This window comes from Manacus candei, unplaced genomic scaffold, assembly GCF_025592945.1.
Source record: "Manacus candei isolate 608988 ecotype Guabito, Panama unplaced genomic scaffold, ASM2559294v1 h1tg000015l, whole genome shotgun sequence".
NCBI classification, from domain to species: Eukaryota; Metazoa; Chordata; class Aves; order Passeriformes; family Pipridae; genus Manacus; species Manacus candei.
This window is the reverse complement of record NW_026138063.1, coordinates 22,682,631-22,706,995: the sequence shown is the minus strand read 5'-3', so window position 1 is coordinate 22,706,995 and position 24,365 is coordinate 22,682,631. Positions and strand designations below refer to the sequence as shown.

General features: G+C 57.0%; 1 protein-coding gene and 10 non-coding genes across 11 annotated transcripts; 10 read left to right on the top strand and 1 right to left on the bottom strand.

Annotated features, from left to right (window-relative positions):
• Positions 1-734: 734 nt before the first annotated feature.
• Positions 735-17,083, bottom strand: EFHD1 (EF-hand domain family member D1). Its single transcript, XM_051782492.1, has 4 exons — positions 16,697-17,083; positions 9,341-9,488; positions 3,379-3,513; positions 735-2,375 (listed from the first exon to the last, which is right to left on the bottom strand). Exons 1-4 carry the CDS (start codon positions 16,990-16,992, stop codon positions 2,241-2,243), a joined length of 714 nt encoding a protein of 237 aa, XP_051638452.1. The 5' UTR covers positions 16,993-17,083; the 3' UTR covers positions 735-2,240.
• A 3,804-nt stretch (positions 17,084-20,887) lies between these two features.
• On the top strand, positions 20,888-21,006 carry LOC127468879 (5S ribosomal RNA). Its single transcript, XR_007903711.1, has one exon. It is a non-coding gene; the product is annotated as a 5S ribosomal RNA (ribosomal RNA).
• Positions 21,007-21,246: 240 nt separating this feature from the next.
• LOC127468875 (5S ribosomal RNA) lies at positions 21,247-21,365 on the top strand. The gene has a single exon (XR_007903707.1). It is a non-coding gene; the product is annotated as a 5S ribosomal RNA (ribosomal RNA).
• A 240-nt stretch (positions 21,366-21,605) lies between these two features.
• LOC127468868 (5S ribosomal RNA) lies at positions 21,606-21,724 on the top strand. The gene has a single exon (XR_007903700.1). It is a non-coding gene; the product is annotated as a 5S ribosomal RNA (ribosomal RNA).
• Positions 21,725-21,964: 240 nt separating this feature from the next.
• On the top strand, positions 21,965-22,083 carry LOC127468874 (5S ribosomal RNA). The gene has a single exon (XR_007903706.1). It is a non-coding gene; the product is annotated as a 5S ribosomal RNA (ribosomal RNA).
• Positions 22,084-22,323: 240 nt separating this feature from the next.
• Positions 22,324-22,442, top strand: LOC127468857 (5S ribosomal RNA). The gene has a single exon (XR_007903689.1). It is a non-coding gene; the product is annotated as a 5S ribosomal RNA (ribosomal RNA).
• Positions 22,443-22,682: 240 nt separating this feature from the next.
• LOC127468873 (5S ribosomal RNA) lies at positions 22,683-22,801 on the top strand. The gene has a single exon (XR_007903705.1). It is a non-coding gene; the product is annotated as a 5S ribosomal RNA (ribosomal RNA).
• A 240-nt stretch (positions 22,802-23,041) lies between these two features.
• On the top strand, positions 23,042-23,160 carry LOC127468872 (5S ribosomal RNA). The gene has a single exon (XR_007903704.1). It is a non-coding gene; the product is annotated as a 5S ribosomal RNA (ribosomal RNA).
• A 240-nt stretch (positions 23,161-23,400) lies between these two features.
• LOC127468871 (5S ribosomal RNA) lies at positions 23,401-23,519 on the top strand. Its single transcript, XR_007903703.1, has one exon. It is a non-coding gene; the product is annotated as a 5S ribosomal RNA (ribosomal RNA).
• Positions 23,520-23,759: 240 nt separating this feature from the next.
• LOC127468870 (5S ribosomal RNA) lies at positions 23,760-23,878 on the top strand. Its single transcript, XR_007903702.1, has one exon. It is a non-coding gene; the product is annotated as a 5S ribosomal RNA (ribosomal RNA).
• A 240-nt stretch (positions 23,879-24,118) lies between these two features.
• Positions 24,119-24,237, top strand: LOC127468869 (5S ribosomal RNA). Its single transcript, XR_007903701.1, has one exon. It is a non-coding gene; the product is annotated as a 5S ribosomal RNA (ribosomal RNA).
• Positions 24,238-24,365: the final 128 nt, after the last annotated feature.

The window sequence follows — 24,365 nt, the reverse complement described above, 5'->3', positions numbered from 1 at the left end:
CCAGCTGCACGTGCAAAGCAGCACGAGTCAGCAGTGCCTGCTCCGCTGGGGAGAAAAACGAGGAAAAGGGAAAATCAAGAGCTGCAGGACTGCAATTTTCCCGTGGCAACAGGAACTAAGGAACCTTCACCCTGATCTCACCTGACCTTGGGACCCGAGGACTCCCCCCACACACACAGAGCAGAGCTGCAGGGGCTGAAACGATTGTGTCCTTCCACTTCCCCACGCACCTGAAATCGGGCGTGGTTAAACCTCCTGCTGAGCCCCCGTGCCAGCAGAGCTCAGCAGATCAGCAGCAGGACCAACAAGATGCTTGGACACATTTTCAGATGTCCCTGTATTTTCTTTCTTTTCTTCTTCCCTTCACTAAAGGCAGAGAGAGGAAATGCAAAGGGAAATGCAGCCGAAGCAACCTGTGCAGCTCCCAGCTGGGGCAGCACCGGGGCTGAGGCACAGCCTGTTTTAAGATAAGGAAAAGCTGACAACCTTCAGATGTCAAGACCGAGCAGTGGGCACTATTTCAAATAGTTACACAGCCATGGCCCTCTCTAAGGAATTGCAAACATTAGGGCTTTCTACACCAGAACTGCTGAGCACAAGGGGAAGTGCTACCAAGAAGGGGCTGAACACTCCCCCCACACATCTGAGTCAGGATGTCGAGCTTTGAGGATCACTACTGCAATTTGTGAATAAATTAGTACATTCAGGGACCTGAAATAAACCACAGCCAAGACTGGAGATAATGCTTTATTTGTACATTTCAGCAAAAGGAGGAATAATTGAAGATGAAATTATCTGCTTTGTTGTAAAGTATAAAAACATTTAATTATAAATATTTACCTAAAAAGCGTGATTTATAAAATATAATCTGTGAAGATATATACACAGTTTAATTCTTTAGCAATTCTTTCACCTGACATTAAAGAGTAGAGGTTTTTCTATTTATTATTCCACGCTCACAGTTTAGTGCTCACAGTTTAAGAAGCAAAACAGACAAGTGAAAAGACGACTGGTGAGTTTCATTCTGGAAAGAAAAAATAAAAATGCATGAACTGGGGCAAGAGCAGAGGCAGAATTTGAGCAAATCCATGTCTCGAGAGCAGTCTCTGAGGGAACACAGCTGCCCTGCCATGACCTACAGTGCTTATACCCAGACAAGCAGTGGGCATCTTGACATTTGTGGGCAAGTTCCCCATGTCTGCAAAAGCAGGTGGCCAATAGTGTTGTGCAAGCCCTCAGAACTCAGCTCAGCTCCACGTGCTCCCCTCGCTGCTCTCTGAGCAGGGATTGCTCAGGATGCTGTGCTGGTGTCCTACGTCACAGCTCTAAGGAAATCAAACAATGTCACCTTCATGATTAACGCTATGAGCAAAATTCCAAATAGAAAACGCCAGTGTGCCATCCAATTGCACTGTCCAGCTGGCAACACCCCTTAAAAACAGATACAGCTGCCTAAGGCTGGAAAATACAGTGAAGCCATACAGTACACTACATGTGATGGAATGTGAAAGAAGAGAAATGGTCAGGCAACTCAGTTTTCTATTCCTCGTTGCAGAGAGCCAGCTTCCTCCCTTCGAAGTCTTGGGAAACCTCGTCTCTTATTGAAGGGTTTGTTACTATGGCACTTCTGAGAAGAAAAACTGGAAGACTCTCCAACGTGCTGGGTGGCAGAAAATGCTACAGGAAATGCTAGTGAGTTTGATCCACGTCCCTAGTAACTACCTTTCTCTCTTCACAGTGTTTTCACAGTGCCTGTGGCACAGGGCTTTGAGGAAGAAGAAAAGGGTGACAACACCCAACAGCAGTACAAACGTACAGGGAGACAAGCTGTACTTTGTACACCCTGATTTACACAAGACCTCACTACTTGCCTGTAAGCAAGGAATGAATTAATACAGGATTAAGAGCCAAAGGATGTACAGGGAAGAATGAAGCAGGCAAACATGACGCTTGTCAGTGCTCACCCATGATTTGCTATCTGCTGGTTTTGCTCCAGGGTGATGAGCTCCTGGCAGCTCAGAGCAAACAGCACATACAGCTCCTACTATTCACAGCGTTATGAATGCATAGTAACTGCAAGAGTTGTGCCCTTGGAAACTCAGGAGGATCTTCAGGAGAGGAAGGCTAGTGAAGCTGTGGTGAGTTTTAGGCAGGATCCAAGCAGTTCTCTCCAGGTAGAGCCCTGATGTGGGGAACGTACCAAGTCCTGTGCAATCTCAGAGTGCATATGGGCTGGTTGGTTACTGGGTAAATGCAGATTTTAACTCCCTGAAAGCTGCTCGGCGGTGCTTCCTTTCCTCCTCTTCCCGCTTCCGCTCGTCCTGCTCGGCTTTTATCTCTGCTTCAAACTTACTGGCTGAGGAGAGGGCTTGGGCCTTTGGGAGGGAAAGAGAAAATGAACCAGTGTCAAGCCTTGCATCAGAGGGAGAGCCAGAGCCTGAGCTACGCCCAGATGAGCAACACAGAAGTGTGTGCTGCACCTCCCAGGGCTTGCTGGGACGCCCTGTCAGGATGGGTCACGTATGAATTATGCTGTAGTGCTTGGGTATTTACACCCAATACCTGTGAGCTTGCTTGGCTTTAAAAATCAACAAAAGAAAGGTCATTTACTAATAGTCACTAAGCAGTGACCAACACAATACCCTCAGCACTGGGTCATGTACATGATTTCTGTAAGCAGGCAGCAGAGCACAGGTTGTGTGCATACAGAGGGAGAAACTACTGCAGAAAACAGCTCTGAATCACAGCCAAATCTGAGAACATCATACTACACCATGGATAATCTGCAGATCAAAGAGACATTGTTTACTTGCTGGCTATTTTTCCAGCTTTCATCTCAGTACATCTGCTGTGCAATAGCTGTGTTATGCTCCTGGGAAAAAACTTCTTATATAAACAAGCAGGATTATTTTCTCTCCAAGAGAGCTTTCAAAAAGGGTGCTTTGTCAGCTTCGAATGGTGCAAAGCTCTTTCTGCCAACCCCAGGACCCTGCAGAATGATTTTGATTCCAAAGGTTACAGAGAGCTGCTCGAGAAAGAGATGTCTGAAATCCTATACTCCAAAACACTCCATTCACCACCGAACTCAGAGTGTTCTGTTCGAGGGAGGTTTTGAAAAATGGGAAACTCTGTCCCTATTACATTAGATTTCAGGACACTTTTGTCTTTAAAAGCAGTCAGCCAGCCAGTCCCTCAGAGCTCCCAGGGACACAGGTTGGCCAGTCAGCTCCACCAGGGTAATACCCAGAGCACAGACACTGCATTACACTGTCCTAGTGTTGACTGATCCACAGAAAAGGCTGTAGCCAGAGCCCAACAAAATAGGGAAGGGAAAAGCTATGGCTGAGTTTTTTCCTATTCCTCTGTGCCACACCATACCTTAGCTTCAAAGAAGTTCTTGGCTCCTTTGACTCCCTCAATGGACACATCTATCTCCGAGAGCTTCGCAAGAGTCAAGAGGCCGCTGTCCTCCTCGAGCTCCCCAGCTGCAGCTTTATGGAAAATCAGCAGGAACTAGCAAGAGAGAGAGAGGAAACATTCCAGTTTTTCACTGAGGCTCAGACAACTTAAAATACCAACAGCACAGGCACCTGCAGGGGGCTGGAATTCACATTTCTGAGCAAAGGAAACCAGGTCTATATGAACCAAGTGGCACCATGGAACTTGTGCTCCTGTGCACAGCCCTGTTACAGACTAAAAGCAGTAGGAATCTCACAGGAAATGAAGGTTTCCCGGGAATCAGAGCCCTGGTAAAGCACAGTTCCCACCAAGCCTAAGCTGCTATGTGGCCAGAGGAAGAAGGGCACCTCTGCACCCACCCAATACAACCATAGGGTGGGCTCAGACATAGCTCTTTATGTCCCCACACGCTAATGGTGTATTCACAAGCCCCCCAGCAGCTTCCCCAGCATTCTGGGGGCTCAGATCACATCCCATGACAATGAAAGCAGAGCAAAGACACCCCTGGTTCACCCCAGGCTCCCTGAACAGAGGCACCAATGCACTCCTGTGAGAGACAACAGCAGCCCAAGTGCGTGTGTGCCCTTGTGACAGAAGGGCCTGAACAAGTGTCCACAGAGCAACTTGGTGTGAAACCTCTGTCCCCACACTGGATCACAGACATTTAACAAATCCAGAGCGACCACAGCAGAGTGTATACTGGGAAGTGAATTGCAAAAGGAACAAACAAAAAAAGAGTTTTATTTCACTGCATAAAAGCACTCTTCTGGTTTGTGTTTTTACAGAAGGAGCAAAACGTTCCTGCTTAAAAACAAAGACCTCTGCACCACCTTCCAGCTGCCAACCGAACCCCAGGTTAAGGTGTGGAAGCTCTGTGTGTACCTGGAGAGGTCCTATAACTCCCTGCTATTCTTGGCCACCCCAGGAGGTGTCTCAGTGCTCCGAACAGCACAGAGAGAACAGAGACAAGGACAAGCACCCGGGTACAAAAGGAGGACAAGCAACAAAGCTGCGCCACTTCAGCCCAGGCCAGACGGCTGCAGGCACCAGGCAGGCTTGCCCTGAAATCCATTTGCACAGAAACATCAAACACCTCTAGCGCTGCGCTTCTCGAACTGCCAGGCTGGGGACTGCGCTGCTCCCCGCGGAGAGCCAGAGATGTCCCGGAGAGGGCAGCAGAGTCCCGGCCACCGCGCCAGCCCTAAGGCACTCCCTGCTCCAGCTGCTCGCAGGAGCTGCTGGGGATGCCAGAGTTTGGTAAGGGCTCCCCTGGGGAAGGGTGGGGGGATGACAGCAGCGCTGGCCCTCTCGAAGAGGCAGCGTCACCAGGCATTGCTTCACAGACGGCCTCGTAACCCGTGAGTGCTCAGCGCGGGGCAGCCAGAACAGCTGGGCTTGGAGGGAACTTTTACTCCTCCAAACACATTGTACTGGGCTGACCCTGGCTGGGTGGGACCCAGGCACCCACCAAAGCCACTCTATGGCTCCTCATCCGGACAGGGGAGAGAAAATGTAACAAAGGTTCATGAGTTCAGATAAGGATCAGGAGAGATCACTCACCAAAATTCTGTCATGGCCAAAACAGATTCAACTTAGGGATATTAATTGAATTTATTACTAAGAAAATCAGAGAAGGATAATGAGAAGTAAAATCTTAAAACACCTTTCCCCTGCCCCTCCCTCCTTCCCAAGTTCTACTCCCTGTCACCACCAGCGGCACAGGGAGATGGGAATGGGGGTTATGGTCAGTTCATCACAGGTTGTTTCTGTCCCTGCTCAGGGAGAGGAGTTGGAATCCCACACAGGCTCTTCTCCCCTTGGGTCCACAGGTCCCTGCCAGGACCTTGCTCTAGCACAGGCTTCCCATGGGCTCACATCCCCCTTTCAGGCATGCCCTACAGCCCTCCATGGGCTGCAGGGGCACAGCTGCCTCCCCACAGAATCTCAGGGCCTGGAGTACCTCCTGCCCCTGCTTCTGCACTGCTCTGGGGGTCTGCAGAGCTGTTCCTCTCCCATATTCTCACTCTGCTCTTTCCTGACCCAATTACACCTTTTCCTTCTTAAATATGTTATCACAGAGTGGTTCCCACCATCTCTGCTGGGCTCGGCCTTGGCCAGCAGTGGGTCTGTCCTGGAGCCACTGGAATTGGCTCTGCCAGACATGGGAGAAGCTTCTGGCAGCTGCTCACAGAAGGCACCCCTGGAGCCCCCCTGCTCCCAAAACCTGGCCACAGAAACCCAACACACACATATAAGAAACTAAATGGTGCTCTGCTGAACGGGCAAAACACCCTGCTTGGAAAATACCCAAATCCTCCCCAAGACGCCCTCGCCCTCTGCCCAGATCTGCTGGGCTCTGAGTTCCCCTTCACCACCACTGGGCACGGTGACACAGAGGGCTGGCATGTGACACAGAGGGCTGGCAGCTCGGCTGGAATTAGTCATGGTTCCTCCTGCTCCACCCTGCAAGTCCCACTTCCTGGCATTGGAAAAGAGCAGTGGAGGCAGCACAATCCTGAGGTCTGGTACAGCTGTCACCTGGGGAGGGACTGGGTCATGAGTACAAGTAAGCATGAATCACCCTGAAACTAAGAGATGGGGCAGCAACCCTCTAGAGACAGGCTGCCATGGCCCTGAAGGGGGGGCTGAGTTAAAGGAAACCTGGGACTGAGTCACCAGCTGGGGTGGACACAGCACAGGGTCAGTCCCAAGGACCCCGCAGGGTGGGCCATGGGGCACATGCTGGTTTCCACAGGAGCTCAGCAGCAATCCCTCCTCATGCCAGCACACAGCCTGCAGCTCACCTCACCAGCTACCCACCCTCAAGGCATTGCTTCTCACTAACTAGAGAACACCACCAATCTGCATTCAGCTCCCACTCCCAGCCTGTCTCACCCCCTTGCTGGGCCCAGGACGCTCCATGTGCAGCAAAGCCTCAGGGAAGTGTCAACAGAGAAGCAAAAGTGAGTAACACTGGCACCTTTTAAAGCTGTGCTCTCAAAGAGGACAACACGACCCACACCTTCCAACCCACTAACCTCACAAGTTGTATCTGCTTCCACATCCTTCATGAGCCAAGACCTCCCCCCCAGTGCCAGGTTGGCCACTGTGCAGGGGAAGGTTTGATGGGCAGCAGCAATCCTGCAATAACAGCTTGCCAGAAAAGCAGCTGTGGTTTGCACCAACTCTGGGAGCAAACACATGATGTGGGTCAGCATTTCAGCAGGTGTGGGGGACAGAGGGTGGATTTCTGAGGGTTCTAGATAGCAGCTACAATTAGGCATTAGTATTACAGCAATTAACTCTGGTTTCCTGTGGTAGTGACAGAACTAGAGAGACAGGTGTGAGCTTTTTCTCCCCACTATACCTAACCTTTTAAGCCTAAATTTCTTGCTTGAGTCACGGAGGGAGTCTTGTGCACTTAATTGTTGATGTATTGATGGATGCTCAAAGGTCAGGAGTAGGAGGCAGCTTTGCTAAGCAGGGCCAGTGGCTCAGCAGCAGCAAGTCAGAGCCACACGAGCCTCCCTGCCAGGCAACAGCTTATCTGGGATTGGAGGACACTGCTCAAGGCAGCAGAAAAAAGTGACCTATTGCAAGTGAAAGAGGTCCTGGCCAATTCTCTGGCAGGCCAAAAGAAGAGTGTCTTGTTAAGACTCGATATTCTCTGGAGGCAGCCAGGAGCCCCCCAGTGCCTGAGTTCCACCCTGCTCCTCTCAGACACTCATTTACAACAGGTTTCTCCTCATGTTGTCTGAGTGCCCCAACTCAGCTTAGTCACCCTCCACATGCTTGCTCATCACCAGCAATGAAAAGCAGAGCAGGACAGGCCTATGGGATGGTTCAGGCCTCCTCCTCCATCAGGAAATCTGTCTCTCTGCCAGCCCTCTGCCCAAACAGACCAGAGAGACAGGGCACATCTGCAAAAAGGCAAGAAGCATCCTGCTCCTCTCTGCCACAGGAAGCTTTGGGTATGTGCCAAAGCTGCTGTGTAATTTGTCCCCAGAGCTCTGCCAGGGATGCTCCTCATTCCAACCCATGGGCTACTCAAGCATTTGCTTGACTGGCTTTGCATCTGGCAAGAAGCTCCACAGCACCAGCTGCCACGTGCCTGTGCCAGGAGCTGGCAGCACAGGCAGCCCTGCCTGTGCCAGGGGCCAGGCAGGGGCTGTGCTCCAAACAGGTGGCAGCAGAAGAGGAGCTGCTCTGCCACTCGTGCTGCACCACTGGTGCCAGGACATCACGGCATCTTTCAGAGCCCTGAGGATAAAGGCATTTCTCTCCCACAGGAGAGAACCCCTGCAGCAAGCCTGGAGGCTGTCCCCAGCTCTTCACCCAGGGTGAAGGGTGGCCCAGGAGGCACCTAGAGACAGAGGGCTCCTCAGCCCACACAGTGATTTGGCAATCAGTGACCTGGGGCCACGGCATGGTGCTCTTCCTGCTCCACTGGATTCTTTGCTACCCCCAGTTCACCTCTGACCGGGCACATCTCCTTCCCTGCACAGAGCTCAGAGACAGGCTCTCACTCCCCAGGTTTCCATGTCTTTCCCTTTTTCTGTAAGAGCTGGTCTCCATAACACAATCTTTGGCCTCTGTCCTCTCCTGCTGCCCTCTCGCAGTGAAAGAAATGCAACAAAACCCTTGGGACATGAAAGCACAGGGTCAGTCCCAAGGACCCCACATGCTGGACCATGGGGCATCACGCTGGTGAAAAGGGGGGGGTGAGATGGTGTGATGTGCCAGCACAGAGAGATGGTGCAGCAGCTCTGTGGAGCTGCCAATCATCTCTCATGCCCCAACCAGCCCAGCTGGTCATGGGCCCCAGCCCTCCTCCCAGGCACTGCCAAAGCTCTTGGCACTTCCACAGCAAAAACTCAATGTCCTGAGCTGTGCAGAGCTCTGCACCTCATCTCCACCAGCAAACCCCCACCCCACCCCAGAGGTGGCTCGGTGAGAGCACAGCCCCTGCAGGAACATGGGAGCCCAGCTGCTCAGGGCCCACACAGCCCTCCCGTGGGGCAGGAGGCAGGACAGCAGCACAGCCCTCACACCCAGGGCAGACTGGCCCTGCTGCTGCCTAAGGGGCTGTGGGTTAATTCAGAAAGCCACAGTGTGACATTCACTTCTGACTGAGCCAGCACTCAGTGTCTGGGAGGAGGAAATGATCACACAGGAGGTTTTGGTATTTGGGTTCCCCCTTCCTGCTGAGATGATTATGGTACCCCTGAGGGCATGCACATAACTGCTCAAATCCCCTCTCTTCCTCTGCCTGGCACAGGATCCTGGCCTGCCCACACTGCTCCCAGCTGTCTCAGCACAGTGGTGACAGACAGGCCTGTTCAGGTGTGTCCCTGCTGAGCCAGAGTGCAGCACCAAACTGCTGCACCCCCACGTTCACTCCTCGCTGCAGGGAGGGGACCAGCCCTTGCAGAGCCTGTCATGGCTGGTCACTGTGTGATGCAGAGAGGGACCCAACAGAAACTGGAGCAGATCCTCTCACAGCCCTGAGACCAGCTGCCCTGCACCCAAAATGAGGCCTGAGCCGCTGTGCCACAGGAGCCCAGCAATGACACCTTGGGACTGAAGGGACACACCCCCTCCAGCTATAGCAGGGAGCTCTGTGAGCACTCCTGTGCAGCTGCAACAGGGCTCAAATGTGCTCCCAAAGCCAGCAGGGAGGTTGGAGAGCTTTGGCATCAGGTCCTAGTACTGCCACATGGAGATGGAGGTTGACAACGTACTCTTGGCGTGGGAAAGCTCACCAGCTTCTCCACTGCACCCCACAGCTGGAAAAACAGAGGGGGGAGGGCTCCCTACAGCCAGAGCACTGGGCCTGGCTGCCTCCTCCCCCTGCCCCACAGCCACCTCCCTGGCTCCTCACCTCACGGAAACTGAGCTTCCCATCAAAGTCTTCATCCACCTCCTTGATCATGTTCTTCAGCCCCAGGTGGGTCTGTGGTGCTCCCAGCTTTTCCATCATCAGCTTCAGCTCCATCAGGTCGATGTATCCATCCCGTCCTGAGTCATACCTGCAGGGTGCAAAGGCGAGCGGGTCAGTCACCATCATCCCCACATCCATCTTCCCAGAAGAGGAACCATGCAAATGGATGAAGTCCCTGTGTGGTTCAAAGCTCGGGAGAGAGGGGAAGCTGACACAGTCAGTGCTGGGATATATTAAGCTCAGGGAAGTAGCTGGCAGCTTTCAGAGCTGTCTCACCAGAGGAAGAAGTGTGCAGGGGAGCTCAGACCAAACCGCCCACGCAGAAGGAACCTGGAGGACCTCAGCTTATCTCAGTGGGATTTCCATTTCACCCACTTGCCTGTCCAGCACAAAGGTTATTTGCACGCAGCTTACACCATGCACCAGTGTGATGAGGCAAAGGCATGGCAGAGCCAGGCCTCCTGCTCATTTCAAGGAGAAACAGGGAGCAGAGACCAACCAGAACCTCTCCTCAGAAAGCAATCTTTCTCTGTAAGCCAAACACACTCCCTCTAGCTGTTAAGATCTTTTCTCTCCAGAACACTTCTGTACTACAGAAGCACCTTGCTTCATGGCAGCTGTTTATTCTGTCCCCAGGCAGAGCAGAAAGGCAGTCCCAGGGCAGCACAGCAAACCCAGCCAGTGCCAGGGCTGCACCACAGGAAACCAGTGCCCACCTCCAGGAACAAGACTGGAGCAGGACCACACTCCCAATGCAGAACAAGGGAGTACAAGGACTCTTTGCAGGAGGTGGAAGCAAGGGGAGAGGTGCTTTAGGGACAGGGAGGCAGCGAGTGACCTGCTGTGCACAGCCTGGGACCATGCACCAATTCCTCCCAACATGTGCTGTGGGTGTGGGTACAGCATCCGGCCCACCCAGCAGCCACACTTCACACCCCCAGGGCCATGGCTGGCTGTCAGAGTCCAAAGGCTGCAGGGATGGGCCCTCTGCTATCACACAGCCCTCTCGTCCTGATCCTGCCCTCAGCACACAGCTGGAGGCCCACATGAGAGGGTAGGGCAGGGTCTGCCAAGCTGGCTCAGCCCTGGCACACAGCCTGCCACTGCCCCCGGCCACCACCTCAGCCCTGACAGCGTTAGATCCTTTCAACCAGGCAGTAAGGAAACCCCAGGCACGGCACTAAAGCTTTCCAGCAGGCAGCAGCCGGTCAAGTCTTCCCACCCCTGATCTTTCATTGACTGTTAGCTCCCTTCCAAAGAGATGAGGGCTGCAGCCATCCCAGACAGAAATGTGCACAGTTGTGGTTTCCCTGGAAGAAAGCCCTTTCCAGCGGAGAAGCCTCCCAGCCGCAGAGGAAGCTGTGGCAAAGACAGGCCCAACAAACTGCTGGCAGGCGTGGGCAGCAGGCAGGGCTCAGCCAGGAGCTCTGCCCCTGCCTTCAGGGGCACAGGCACAGCATGCTATTCCCCAAACTAGGGCATCCACGACTCTGCAGAGCCCCACCACCTCCACAACCAGTTTTGATACTCTCTGTGCCTCTTTGTTTCCAAGGGTCCCAGGACCAAGAGACCCCAAATGACAGGGACATCACCCCCAGACCAGGCTGGCACACAGCTCCTGCTGCCAACCAGCCTGCACTCTCTGCACCCAGCAGACCCAGGTACCCACTAGGCTGGACAGCTTTCTGAAAAACTAGGCAAGAAACCTCAGAGCAGAAACCAGGTCACAGACCCGAGACATCACAGGGAGGAAATGCAGTGGGTTTTTCACACAAGGAAGGTGTCAGCTAATTAAGGCACCCAATCACAGCATTACCCAGCCCAGCACTGAGATGCACTTCCAGGACATCACAGAAGCATAATAAGTGCAATATCTAATGGTCAATTTGCTTTTCTGTCAAGTTTGAGAGAACAGGTGTAGGGCCCTTCCTCCGGTGTAGGGTGTTTGGGGATGCAGCACCTGGGATCAGACACAGCAGCAAAGTGTCTAATGGCAGAGAGGCACTTGGGGTTGGGCTTCTCTGGGCCCAGCAAGCTCATGCTGCCCTTTAGCTGGGTGCAGAAGCAAAATAACAGCAAGGTCCCCTCCAAGGGCTGTCCATGTGGGGTTGGGACACTGCCTGGCCTCACAGAGAAGCTTTGGATTACAAAGGTGAATGCAGGAGGGCACAAGCCCAGCCCGTGCCTGCTGTGCTCATCTCACCCTCCTGTTACACACACGACCTGCAGGCAAACAGTGGCCCAGGGGCTGCTGCCCTGAAAGGGTTAAGCATGGGGCACAGCTTCAGGGCTCGTCATCCCTGCAGAGAGGCAGCACAAAGCCAGGATTGTGAGAAATGGGGTCTTGCCAGCAGCAGGCCGTGGCAGAGCAGCACACTGTACCAGCCACACAATGGGTGTTGAGCAGGCTGGGCTGGAGTACAGCTGGCGCCGAGATGCTCCCAAAAATCAGGTTACCAGTCCCCTGCACTCGGGGACAGGCACACAGAGGGACACTGAAACCCAACGGCAGCACCCTGCAAACTGCTGCATTCCCTCCCCACCCCCCTCGCCTCCTAAAACAGCCCAAGTATTTTAGGACCTGGGTACAGCCACTCTGCTGCTGCACAGCCAGACTATTTAGGGAGAGGCATATTTATAGGGCATGAGACCAGCAGTTCATTCCCCACAGCAGCCACAGGCATTCGACACAGTGGGGCAGGACCCAGACTGCACCTTGCTGGTCAGCTGGTGCTCCTGCACACCTGACCCCTCCCAAAGACCCCATCGCCTGCCTTTTGGGGGTCCATAAAACTCCACTGTCTGCTCACACACACGCCTGCAGCACAGCCCTGTCCCGGGGACTGACACCTGGCAGCTCTCACAGGCAGAGCTGGAGGAGGGCACCGGGGCAAGTTTGGTCCTCAAACACACCCAGCATCCTGGGGAGCCGCCCCATCCTGTACTCCAGGAGTGGCACAGCAAGCAGCACTCGGGTGCCTGGCCAGCCCTGCCCTCAGCCGCTGTCCTGCTGTGACACCACAGCTCTGCTTCCTTCGGGCTCGGAGCTCCCTGGGGCACGAGCCAAGCCTCGCCCGGGGGATGTCAGGCATTAGAGAGGGAATCTCGGGCCGACAGGCACAGACCTCTCACGGCACGGGCAGGCAGCTCCAGCACAGGTCGGTGCCGTGGCCATGGCAGGTTCCCCCCGGGTCCGGGGCAGCCGGAGCAGCTCCGAGCACACCCCAAGCACCAGGGCCCCGGACAGCACACACACACGGGACACAGGGACACAGGCAGAGGCTGCCAAGAGCTGCTGCATTGAGGATGTGCCCAGATTCCCACACTGGCTCACTTCCACCCGGACTGCAGAGCGTGCCTGGCTGGGAGAGGAAAGCAGGAGCCAAAGTGAGGGGGAAGGAAGGAGGGAATGTTTGCTGAACAGACTTGCTTGAGAGCAGGAAGTGTGTTACACACAATTACTGCCCAAGTACAAGCACTGCACGGGGGCCACGCAGCATAGATAGGGGGTTACCTCACAGAGGAAAGAGAAAGGAGATGCCAAGGACTGCATCACCTGTAGTGACTCTGCAGTCACCTTCCAGCTGCCTGTAAAAACCCAAGCAACAAAGAAATGACAGCTGAATGAGAAATAACAAATCCCGAAGGATCAAAGAGCAGTTTCTAAACATTCATATTTCTTGAGAAAAGCTGGAAAGAAAACCTGCCCTCCCTGTACCTGTTTGCTGTACCTGAGCTTGCTCCACATGCTACAGGCACCTGTACTTTAACCTACTGTTCTTGCATGCTGCAATGGCCTAAGACAGGTTTTGAAATAAAGCAGTTCAAATAATGATGCTGAAGTAATGACGCTGAAGTAATGACAATCTCATCTTAAACATTTCAAAATCTTTTCTAAGCAGCATTTTATTCCCTCTGACCATTGTGTTTCACCTTACATGGAGAGGGAGGTGCTGATCTCTTCTCCCTGATATCCAGTGACAGGGTGAACGGGAATGGTTCAAAACTGGTTCCTCAGGAAAAGATCAGACTGGACCTGAGAAAGCATTTCTTTCAACTTGAGAGGGCTGTGAGACCCAGGGACAGGTTTCCTAGAAAGGTGGTCAATGCCTCAAGCCTGTCAGTGTTTGAAAGACATTTGGACCATGCCCTTAATAACAAGGATTAACTTTTGGTCAGCCGTGAAGCAGTCAGGCAGCTGAACTAGATGTGATCATTGTTGGTCCCCTCCAAATGGAATACTCTATTCTCTTCCCAGAAGCTTTGGAAACAATTCCTCCGTATGAGGGTGGGGGCAAGAACAGGCTCTGACCACTGGGGCTCCCCAGAGAGCTGGTCCCAGACCAGAGGCAGGCGATCACCCCGAGCACAGGCAGGTCTGGGGAGAGCAGGCAAGGCCAGGGGCACCCAGCAAAGGGGCTCCCAAGGGGCTCCAGAGGGCAAGGGGACATCCCAGCCTCTCCCACCCGCCAGACACAAGGCACTTGTGCAACATGTGGGCAACACGTGAAATTCCCCAAACACAAAGCAATAGCAAGACTGGAATTTCTCCACTCCCTCGCACTCCACAAATGAAGCTGGTGTCTGTTCTCCTCCCCCATAGGTCTCTCGTAAAGGTCATTCCTGCCAGACACAGCCTCGCTGCCTGGCTTTCACACTCCCCTCTGTTATTTCCCTGGACAAGGATGGGACCAAGGGGAGCTCTGAGACTGCAGAAGTCCTGAGAGTTCACTCAAAATGACTCAGGAAAGAGAGGTTATCAGTCCTCACACATTGTCAGAATAGGTAGCTAATTAGGTTGCATTATAATTAGCCTGAGCTGTAGACTTCCTGGTCCCTCTGCAAAAAAATACCCACCCTGAGAGCTGCCTGCACCCAGCACCCCAGCAGACATCTGCACCCCATCTCTGGCAGAATGGGGCTGAAATGGGGGGATGCTAACAAGAAGAGGCTTGGACAAGAGCAGGGGAAAAGTGAGGCCAACCATGGCAGCAGGAGCAAGGAGCATCATTTCTGCTTTGGAAAAATGCCCCTGGCACAGCCAGCAGCACACAGCACCCGCATGGAGCACTGGAATTTGGGAAGTCCCGTGTTCAGACAAGGCCTTTGCTTCCACCCTGTCACAGGGCAGTCACAGCTACCATCCATACCATGGGATGCCCTGACAGGCACCAGAGAAGCTGCTTTCACCAGGACCTCCTTCCAGCTGGAGCACCATTACCCAGTCCCCACCATGCACAGGACCCACAGGCCCAGGTTTAGTCTGAACTACAGATTTACAAGTTCCACTAAACTGGCAAGAAACATTTTTTTGGATGGGAAGTCTCCCAGTGGAAACCTGGCATCCTGTGGCAGTGAGAAGATACTAAAGGAGAAAAATAAGCCTTTGAGACAGGGATGTAAGAAAGACCCTGGGTTGTGGTGGTCAGGGCCAATAAGCCATACAGAGAATAAAAGCCTTAATCACATTAACTCAAGCCCTGATTGACAGGAATTAGGGGGAACATTTCCTCTCCTCATGGAGCATGTGGCGTCAGCCAACACTTGAAAAAGGTCAGTGGCAGCAGATGGAGCAAAGACCAGATCCTCTGCCACTGCAAACCTCAGGTGCCTGTAACAGAGTGAACACCAGGACGGGTTTTTCTGTCTGCCTGTCCGGGAAGCACAAGAAGGGAGCACACAGCCCACCTTCTTCCCCTTTTGGTGGGAGCAGCCAGCACTCAGCTGCCATAGCCCTCACAGGGCATGCAATGCTTTCCAGCTACACTGACCAGCTGATTAGCATTCAACTGCAAAGCCGAGGTTTTTCCCGCTTACAAGGCTGGCGTTTAATGAGCTCATTGTTGAAAAATTCAGCTGCATTTCAGCTCTTCCACTTTTTATTTCCCCAAACCACCACTGCTCCTTTCCTTTTCCTTATTGAGGCAGTGCCTGCTCCAGCCTCTTGCCCACAGCTTCTGGGCACTGCAGCTGCCTGCATTGTTTGTCCTCCAGTCCTCGCAGCACCACGGCTCAGCCTCTGCAGAGTGGGATCCCCTTCAAGCACAGTCAAAAGGGACACAGGACAGAGTGGAGCAGCAGTCTCGCCGGGACCACCTCCCTTCCCGCACCAGCTGCCAACACAACGCTGCCTGTGCAACAAAGAACTCCAAACTCCAGTAAGCTCACAAAAGCCCACTGCCTGGTCTCCTGCGGCAACAGCCCCGGCTGGGCACAGCAACACCCCACAGTGCTGGGAGCTGGTAGCATTCAACCAGCCTCTTGGGCTCCTCACAACAATCCCGGGTGCCCAAGGCAGCTTTCAGATAGGAAAACAAGGACCTGACAAGTTACAAAGCCCACTGCAGTCACCTCCGTAAGCTTAAGTAAATCTCCGCACCTTGCTGTGGCAGCCACCACAGTCCTGCCCCCTCATGCCCAGCAGCAGCTCACCCCCAGTCTGGCAGCCTGTCTGACCCCTCTCTTGGGGCTGGGAGGATACTGGCCCCCAGGAGCTCGGAGGTTTGTGGTGCTGGAGGGAAACCCGAGCACAATCAAAGGTACCCAGGCACAGCCCAACTGCAGGAGCCAGGACAGGTCTGGAGGAGAGATAAGGTGCAAGAGCATGGTCCCAGGGAGGAACAAGCGTTCCTGCTTAGAGAAGCAGCTCTCCCTGTTGCTACCAGCAGCTTGACTTTAACACAAACCTTCCTGCCAGGAGAAGAATCCCAGCCTAGCCCTCAGGAAGGGGGAAGCAAGAGGAAGCTGAAGCTTTGTTTGGGTGCACGGGAAGGAGCACCAAGACTGGCAGACAGGACTGTGTGAAGAACGAGGACACCGCGAGGCAGAGCCAGCAGAGCTGCTAGGGGTGTTCAGGGTCGCAGTTGTTGCAGATAAGTGTCCAATGCCTCTGCCGGGCCCCGGGACACAGACCCACCCCGTGCCCCAGGGTGTGAGGCAGCAGCCCCTACGCTGTCGCAGCCCCCCGTCCCACCCAGAGCGTCCCCCAAAGCCGCAGCTCACGGGTGCCACCACAAACGGCCACCGTCCCAAACCCAGGTAGAGCAGAAGCCGTGAACTAAACACAGGGCTGAGCCCCAGGCGAACCCTACGACCCCCCCGCAAAGCACAGGGACAATCTGGGGATCAGATGGCGCTGGGAACCCGCCGCGGCTTCCTCCAGCCCGACCGCAAAACCGCGGAGAAGGGCGAGCCCGCGGCCGGGAGCGAGCAGCCCCTCTCCAGATGTGCCCCCGGGGCCGGCGCCGGGAGGGGCCGCGGGCGAAGGCAGAGCCCCGGGACCCCCGCCCCACTCACAGCCGGAACATGCGCTCCATGTCCTTGATCTGCCGGCGGCTGAACTCCTTGAACTCGGTGTAGGGGTTGAACACGGCGGCCCGGCGGGGCTGCGCCGCGCCCTCGTTGATGTCGTGCCGGCGGCACAGCTTGGCGCTGAGCTCGGCGCCCGCGCTGGCCGTCAGGCAGCTCCGCTCCGCCGCCTCCTCCTCCTCCGCCGCGCCCTTGGCCACCTCCGCCTCGCCCTCCTCCGCCGCCCCGCTCGCCTCCAGCTGCAGCCGCCGCTGCAGCTTCTGCGCCAGCTCCTCCGAGGCCATGGCCCCGCGCCGCGGCCGCGCTGCAGCCCCGCTCCGCTCCGGCCGGGCCCGCCCGGCCCGGCCCGCAACTTTATTCCCTCACTTGGAGGGAGCGGGGCGGGACGGGGCGGGACGGGGCGGAGGGAGGCCGGGACGGGGCGGGCGCTTAAGGAGGCGCGGTGGGGGCCGTGCGGGGGTTTTGGTGCTGCTCTCGGGGGTGTCCCGCACATGACCGACCTCTCACGTGTGCCCCTCCCACACAGCAGTCACCTCCTCTCCGGTGACCCGCACAGGCTGTGTCCCCACATCCTCATGCGGGAAACCCCCCCGCCACATGGCCGCTCTCCCCCGCGCCCTCAAAGGACAGGGTTCTCCCTGCACCCCATAACAGGGCGCTGCGCTGGCCCTGCGGTGCACAGGCGGCGTTCACCCCACAACACTGCCTGCACCGCTCCGTCCCGGGGGGCGAGACCAGCCCCCGGCCCGGCCGGGAGCCCCCGCGGCCGGCGGGAGCAGCGGGACCCCGCGAGCTCCCCGGGCGCCACTGCAGGGACGGCGGAGGCCCCGCTTAAGAGACCCCTTAAGCCCCGCCATGCGCCTCCTCTTATCTCCTTGGTCTAAAATTAACCCAGGGCAAAGCTCAGCTCAGCCCTGCGCTCCCCCTCCTTCTCCAGAGAGCACGGAAGGGGCAGGCGGCCCCTTCCCAGCACGCCGCTGGTCCTCCCGGGCAGTGCCCAGGGCCATCCCTGCTGTCCCCCGACTCCCTCGGGGTGTTCCTCCCGGGGCTGTGTGCCCCTCGCCCGGCTGATGGGAGCCTGATGGCGTACCCTGAGATGGGATTAGGGCTGGCGTGGGGCGATTTAGGGTGGCTGCTGATGGGATTTACCCACCGGGGAGGAGGGGGGAGGGAAAAGAACCCGCTCGGAGGTGCCGCCTCCTTATGGCCCCCGCGTGCCCAAGCCTGCGTACCGCTGGGAACCGGTCCCAGGGGCTGTTCTGTGGCTGTTTCACACCTCCAGGTAGGTAGTAACCAGCTCTCTAATGCTCTCTGATGTGGTGACCTGCAGTTGACCCTCTTGGGCAAGCTCATTCTCACCAAACCTCCTCAGAAAATGACTGTTGAGGCCATTTGCAGCCACCCTGACCCTGCCTGCAGCCTGGCCAGCTCTAGGCTGGCCCAGCAAGGGTCGGGAGTGTCAGGATGGTAGGAGGGTCACCAAAGCATGAGGCACAGCAAGGCCACTGCAGGTGTATCACACCAGGACTACCTGAAAACACGGCTGCTGAGTGGAAGGGGTAATATGTGCTGTGCCCAAACCGCTTTGCCCTAACACGGTGCCACGCTCTTTCCACCAGAGAGGTATGGGGAGGAGAGAGCTGGGAGCCACCCCGAGGAACAACGAGCCCAGAGGCACTTCTGTGCCTGAAGGGTGTCCAGAAAAATGAGCAGATGAGGGTGAAACGAGCAATAGCAAAACCAGGCTGCCATCTGGTGGAAATAAAGTTCTGGGGCATGGCCACCGATGGGAGAGCGCCTCAAGGGAGGGGTAGGCGAGGCAAGGGAAAGGTAGGTAAAGCAAAGAAAGGCAAGGCAAGGGTTTACATTGCCTTGTCTTCCCTTGTCTACCCTTCCCCTTCCCTCGTCTTGGTCTGCTTACCTATCCTAGTCCCACATCACTATCCCAGTCCTACAGTGATTCCAGCCCCTGTCCTACAGTCCCTATCCCATCCCTATCCCAGCCCCTCAGTGATTCCAGCTCCATTCCTCCAGTCCTTATCCCAGCCCCTACCCCAGTCCCTTTCCCAGCCCCTCAGTGATCCCAGCTCCATCCCCACAGTCCCTATCCGAGTCCCGATCGCAGCTCCAACCCCACAGTCCCTATCCGAGTCCCGATCGCAGCTCCATCCCCACAGTCCCTATCCGAGTCCCGATCGCAGCTCCATCCCCACAGTCCCTATCCGAGTCCCGATCGCAGCTCCATCCCCACAGTCCCTATCCGAGTCCCGATCGCAGCTCCATCCCCACAGTCCCTATCCGAGTCCCGATCGCAGCTCCATCCCCACAGTCCCATCCCTTCATTCCACCGCCCGCTCCGCCGCCTCGGCTCCGGCCCTGCACCTTCCCCCTCACCCCGCCGCCAGGGGGCGCTGCTCCGGGTTCCCAGGGCTGCACGCGCAGCCCCGCCGGCTCCAGACCCGTCCAATCGGGGCCCACCTTTCCCCGCCCCGTCCAATCGGGGCCCACCTTTCCCCGCGCCGTCCAATCGGGGCCCGCCCCCAGCCCGGCCGCGCGCCCGCCCCGCCGTGTCCCCTCAGCCGGCCCCGCCCCCGCTCCCCTCAGGCGCCGCTCCCGCCGCTCCGGGACCCGGCGGAGCCGCGGCCGCAACCCCGGCAGGTGCTGGTGGGTCCAGGGGAGGACAGGGGGGAGCTTCCGGTCACGGCCGGTCCAGGAGTTCTCCCGGGAGAAAGGGAGGAAGGCGGGATCGCGGGGGCAGCGGCCGCTGGCCCGGGGTGGTGGAGGTTGTGACCCCCGACTGAGAGGGGCAGAGGCGGCCCTGCCAGGCTGTGGAGTTTCAAGTAATATTAAAAATAAAGGCTATAAAACTGGTTTATTATCTTATCATTTTCATTCTTTCATTTTCTGTTAATACTATTTTATTGTTTATTCTCTTACTAAGTTATTATGGTGTTCTTTATTCATTATTTTATTTTGTTAACGTTGTGCTATTGCCTTGTATTTTTATTTTATTCTATTATTTTTTATTCTATTACTAGATATATGAAGTTTTTTAAATAAAGGTTGTAGAGCTGGGTGTGAAACACTGGCTGTGGGGCCAGAGGGGACATTAAAGCCCCTGGGGCTGGATCCACACCCAAACCGATGTGGAGCAATGGAAGTGCTGTGGCTGGAGCTGGATGAATCCCATGGGGAAGGGGATGGAGCTGCAGCCCAGGAGCTGCCAGGAGGGTCTCAGCCCCCCACGCAGTGGTACCAGGCACGGGCTGGGAGTGGAGGTCTCAGAACCAACCCAAGGGCACCTTTTAAAATGGGGAACCAGGGGCTGCTCCCAGCCGGTGCTGCCGGCTGGGGAGGGGCTGTGGGCAGGTGGGGGACCCATGGGGAGGGGGAAGGTGTGTGTTGGGGGTCAGGCCTCATGTGCCACCAAATTTGGGACCCCATTGGAACAATTATGATAGCTGCTAGAGATGTTTAAGTGATGACAGTGACTGATTTGTGGCCTTATCAACAGCCTTGGGCTGCACTGAGACCCAGGAGCAGCTTTTAGCTGGAGCCAGTGGGAAGCTGAGGAGCTGGAGCTGAGGCAGCAGAGCTGGAGGACACACAAAGGTGGGACTGGCATTAAAACAAGTGTGGGGCTGGGGGTGGGATAAGGACTGTAGAACTGGAGTTGCAATATGGATTCTAGAAAAGATCCAGGATTAACTTCACCTGGCAGCAGAGGGAAGATGCAGAGCTGAAACTGAGACAGCACAACTGGCGAGATATGAAGATTATGGGGCTGGAGATGAAATCACTGTGGGATAGATAGGGCTTCAGGGGCTCGGATACGGAGTATAGCTGGAATCATTGTGGGGCAGGGTAAGGGTTAGGGCCCCAACCATAGAAATGGAGCTCAAATAACTGTACACCTCGAGACAAAATGAAGATCCTGCTGTGAGAACCAGGAAAACTTACACCTGGCAGAGGTGGGAAGATGTAAAGCTGGAGGTGAGAGAGCAGAGCTGGGAGGGAAATAAAACCTGTGGAGCTGGAGCTAACATCACTGTGAAGATGAGACGATGACTCTATGCCTGAAACAAAAACAGAAATTTGGGTTGTATTACAGAGTACTGTATTCTTACGGGTCAAAGCCTCTTGTAGGTGGGCAAGAGCGGCGCTGTGGGGCTGTGGGGTGCCTACGGCCATACCACCCTGAGAACGCCCGATCTCGTCTGATCTCGGAAGCTAAGCAGGGTCGGGCCCGGTTAGTACTAGGATGGGAGACCGCCTGGGAATACCGGGTGCTGTAGGCTTTTGCCCCGTGCTGGCGGGCAGCGTGCCTTCTTTTGCCCTCGGGGCGTTTGGGGCGGGCGCTGCGGGCTGAGGGGCGCCGGGGCTGTTTTGGCGTGGCCGCTGGTGTGGGCAGGGGGGCAAGTGCTTGAGTGTCTGTGGGCCATGTCAGGCAGGTGTCTGGTCCGTGGTGACCAGTGGATTTTTGGGAGGGCGAGTGGGCGTTGTGGGTGGGCAAGAGCGGCGCTGTGGGGCTGTGGGGTGCCTACGGCCATACCACCCTGAGAACGCCCGATCTCGTCTGATCTCGGAAGCTAAGCAGGGTCGGGCCCGGTTAGTACTTGGATGGGAGACCGCCTGGGAATACCGGGTGCTGTAGGCTTTTGCCCCGTGCTGGCGGGCAGCGTGCCTTCTTTTGCCCTCGGGGCGTTTGGGGCGGGCGCTGCGGGCTGAGGGGCGCCGGGGCTGTTTTGGCGTGGCCGCTGGTGTGGGCAGGGGGGCAAGTGCTTGAGTGTCTGTGGGCCATGTCAGGCAGGTGTCTGGTCCGTGGTGACCAGTGGATTTTTGGGAGGGCGAGTGGGCGTTGTGGGTGGGCAAGAGCGGCGCTGTGGGGCTGTGGGGTGCCTACGGCCATACCACCCTGAGAACGCCCGATCTCGTCTGATCTCGGAAGCTAAGCAGGGTCGGGCCCGGTTAGTACTAGGATGGGAGACCGCCTGGGAATACCGGGTGCTGTAGGCTTTTGCCCCGTGCTGGCGGGCAGCGTGCCTTCTTTTGCCCTCGGGGCGTTTGGGGCGGGCGCTGCGGGCTGAGGGGCGCCGGGGCTGTTTTGGCGTGGCCGCTGGTGTGGGCAGGGGGGCAAGTGCTTGAGTGTCTGTGGGCCATGTCAGGCAGGTGTCTGGTCCGTGGTGACCAGTGGATTTTTGGGAGGGCGAGTGGGCGTTGTGGGTGGGCAAGAGCGGCGCTGTGGGGCTGTGGGGTGCCTACGGCCATACCACCCTGAGAACGCCCGATCTCGTCTGATCTCGGAAGCTAAGCAGGGTCGGGCCCGGTTAGTACTTGGATGGGAGACCGCCTGGGAATACCGGGTGCTGTAGGCTTTTGCCCCGTGCTGGCGGGCAGCGTGCCTTCTTTTGCCCTCGGGGCGTTTGGGGCGGGCGCTGCGGGCTGAGGGGCGCCGGGGCTGTTTTGGCGTGGCCGCTGGTGTGGGCAGGGGGGCAAGTGCTTGAGTGTCTGTGGGCCATGTCAGGCAGGTGTCTGGTCCGTGGTGACCAGTGGATTTTTGGGAGGGCGAGTGGGCGTTGTGGGTGGGCAAGAGCGGCGCTGTGGGGCTGTGGGGTGCCTACGGCCATACCACCCTGAGAACGCCCGATCTCGTCTGATCTCGGAAGCTAAGCAGGGTCGGGCCCGGTTAGTACTAGGATGGGAGACCGCCTGGGAATACCGGGTGCTGTAGGCTTTTGCCCCGTGCTGGCGGGCAGCGTGCCTTCTTTTGCCCTCGGGGCGTTTGGGGCGGGCGCTGCGGGCTGAGGGGCGCCGGGGCTGTTTTGGCGTGGCCGCTGGTGTGGGCAGGGGGGCAAGTGCTTGAGTGTCTGTGGGCCATGTCAGGCAGGTGTCTGGTCCGTGGTGACCAGTGGATTTTTGGGAGGGCGAGTGGGCGTTGTGGGTGGGCAAGAGCGGCGCTGTGGGGCTGTGGGGTGCCTACGGCCATACCACCCTGAGAACGCCCGATCTCGTCTGATCTCGGAAGCTAAGCAGGGTCGGGCCCGGTTAGTACTTGGATGGGAGACCGCCTGGGAATACCGGGTGCTGTAGGCTTTTGCCCCGTGCTGGCGGGCAGCGTGCCTTCTTTTGCCCTCGGGGCGTTTGGGGCGGGCGCTGCGGGCTGAGGGGCGCCGGGGCTGTTTTGGCGTGGCCGCTGGTGTGGGCAGGGGGGCAAGTGCTTGAGTGTCTGTGGGCCATGTCAGGCAGGTGTCTGGTCCGTGGTGACCAGTGGATTTTTGGGAGGGCGAGTGGGCGTTGTGGGTGGGCAAGAGCGGCGCTGTGGGGCTGTGGGGTGCCTACGGCCATACCACCCTGAGAACGCCCGATCTCGTCTGATCTCGGAAGCTAAGCAGGGTCGGGCCCGGTTAGTACTTGGATGGGAGACCGCCTGGGAATACCGGGTGCTGTAGGCTTTTGCCCCGTGCTGGCGGGCAGCGTGCCTTCTTTTGCCCTCGGGGCGTTTGGGGCGGGCGCTGCGGGCTGAGGGGCGCCGGGGCTGTTTTGGCGTGGCCGCTGGTGTGGGCAGGGGGGCAAGTGCTTGAGTGTCTGTGGGCCAAGGCAGGCAGGTGTCTGGTCCGTGGTGACCAGTGGATTTTTGGGAGGGCGAGTGGGCGTTGTGGGTGGGCAAGAGCGGCGCTGTGGGGCTGTGGGGTGCCTACGGCCATACCACCCTGAGAACGCCCGATCTCGTCTGATCTCGGAAGCTAAGCAGGGTCGGGCCCGGTTAGTACTTGGATGGGAGACCGCCTGGGAATACCGGGTGCTGTAGGCTTTTGCCCCGTGCTGGCGGGCAGCGTGCCTTCTTTTGCCCTCGGGGCGTTTGGGGCGGGCGCTGCGGGCTGAGGGGCGCCGGGGCTGTTTTGGCGTGGCCGCTGGTGTGGGCAGGGGGGCAAGTGCTTGAGTGTCTGTGGGCCAAGGCAGGCAGGTGTCTGGTCCGTGGTGACCAGTGGATTTTTGGGAGGGCGAGTGGGCGTTGTGGGTGGGCAAGAGCGGCGCTGTGGGGCTGTGGGGTGCCTACGGCCATACCACCCTGAGAACGCCCGATCTCGTCTGATCTCGGAAGCTAAGCAGGGTCGGGCCCGGTTAGTACTTGGATGGGAGACCGCCTGGGAATACCGGGTGCTGTAGGCTTTTGCCCCGTGCTGGCGGGCAGCGTGCCTTCTTTTGCCCTCGGGGCGTTTGGGGCGGGCGCTGCGGGCTGAGGGGCGCCGGGGCTGTTTTGGCGTGGCCGCTGGTGTGGGCAGGGGGGCAAGTGCTTGAGTGTCTGTGGGCCAAGGCAGGCAGGTGTCTGGTCCGTGGTGACCAGTGGATTTTTGGGAGGGCGAGTGGGCGTTGTGGGTGGGCAAGAGCGGCGCTGTGGGGCTGTGGGGTGCCTACGGCCATACCACCCTGAGAACGCCCGATCTCGTCTGATCTCGGAAGCTAAGCAGGGTCGGGCCCGGTTAGTACTTGGATGGGAGACCGCCTGGGAATACCGGGTGCTGTAGGCTTTTGCCCCGTGCTGGCGGGCAGCGTGCCTTCTTTTGCCCTCGGGGCGTTTGGGGCGGGCGCTGCGGGCTGAGGGGCGCCGGGGCTGTTTTGGCGTGGCCGCTGGTGTGGGCAGGGGGGCAAGTGCTTG

Coding starts and splice junctions, on each gene's coding strand:
- EFHD1 (XM_051782492.1), bottom strand. CDS start 16,992: ATGGCCTCGGAGGAGCTGGCGCAGAAGCTGCAGCGGCGGCTGCAGCTG. Junction 9,489..16,696: donor ATGGAGCGCATGTTCCGGCT/GTGAGTGGGGCG, acceptor TGCACCCTGCAG/GTATGACTCAGGACGGGATG. Junction 3,514..9,340: donor GGAAGCTCAGTTTCCGTGAG/GTGAGGAGCCAG, acceptor CTCTCTTGCTAG/TTCCTGCTGATTTTCCATAA.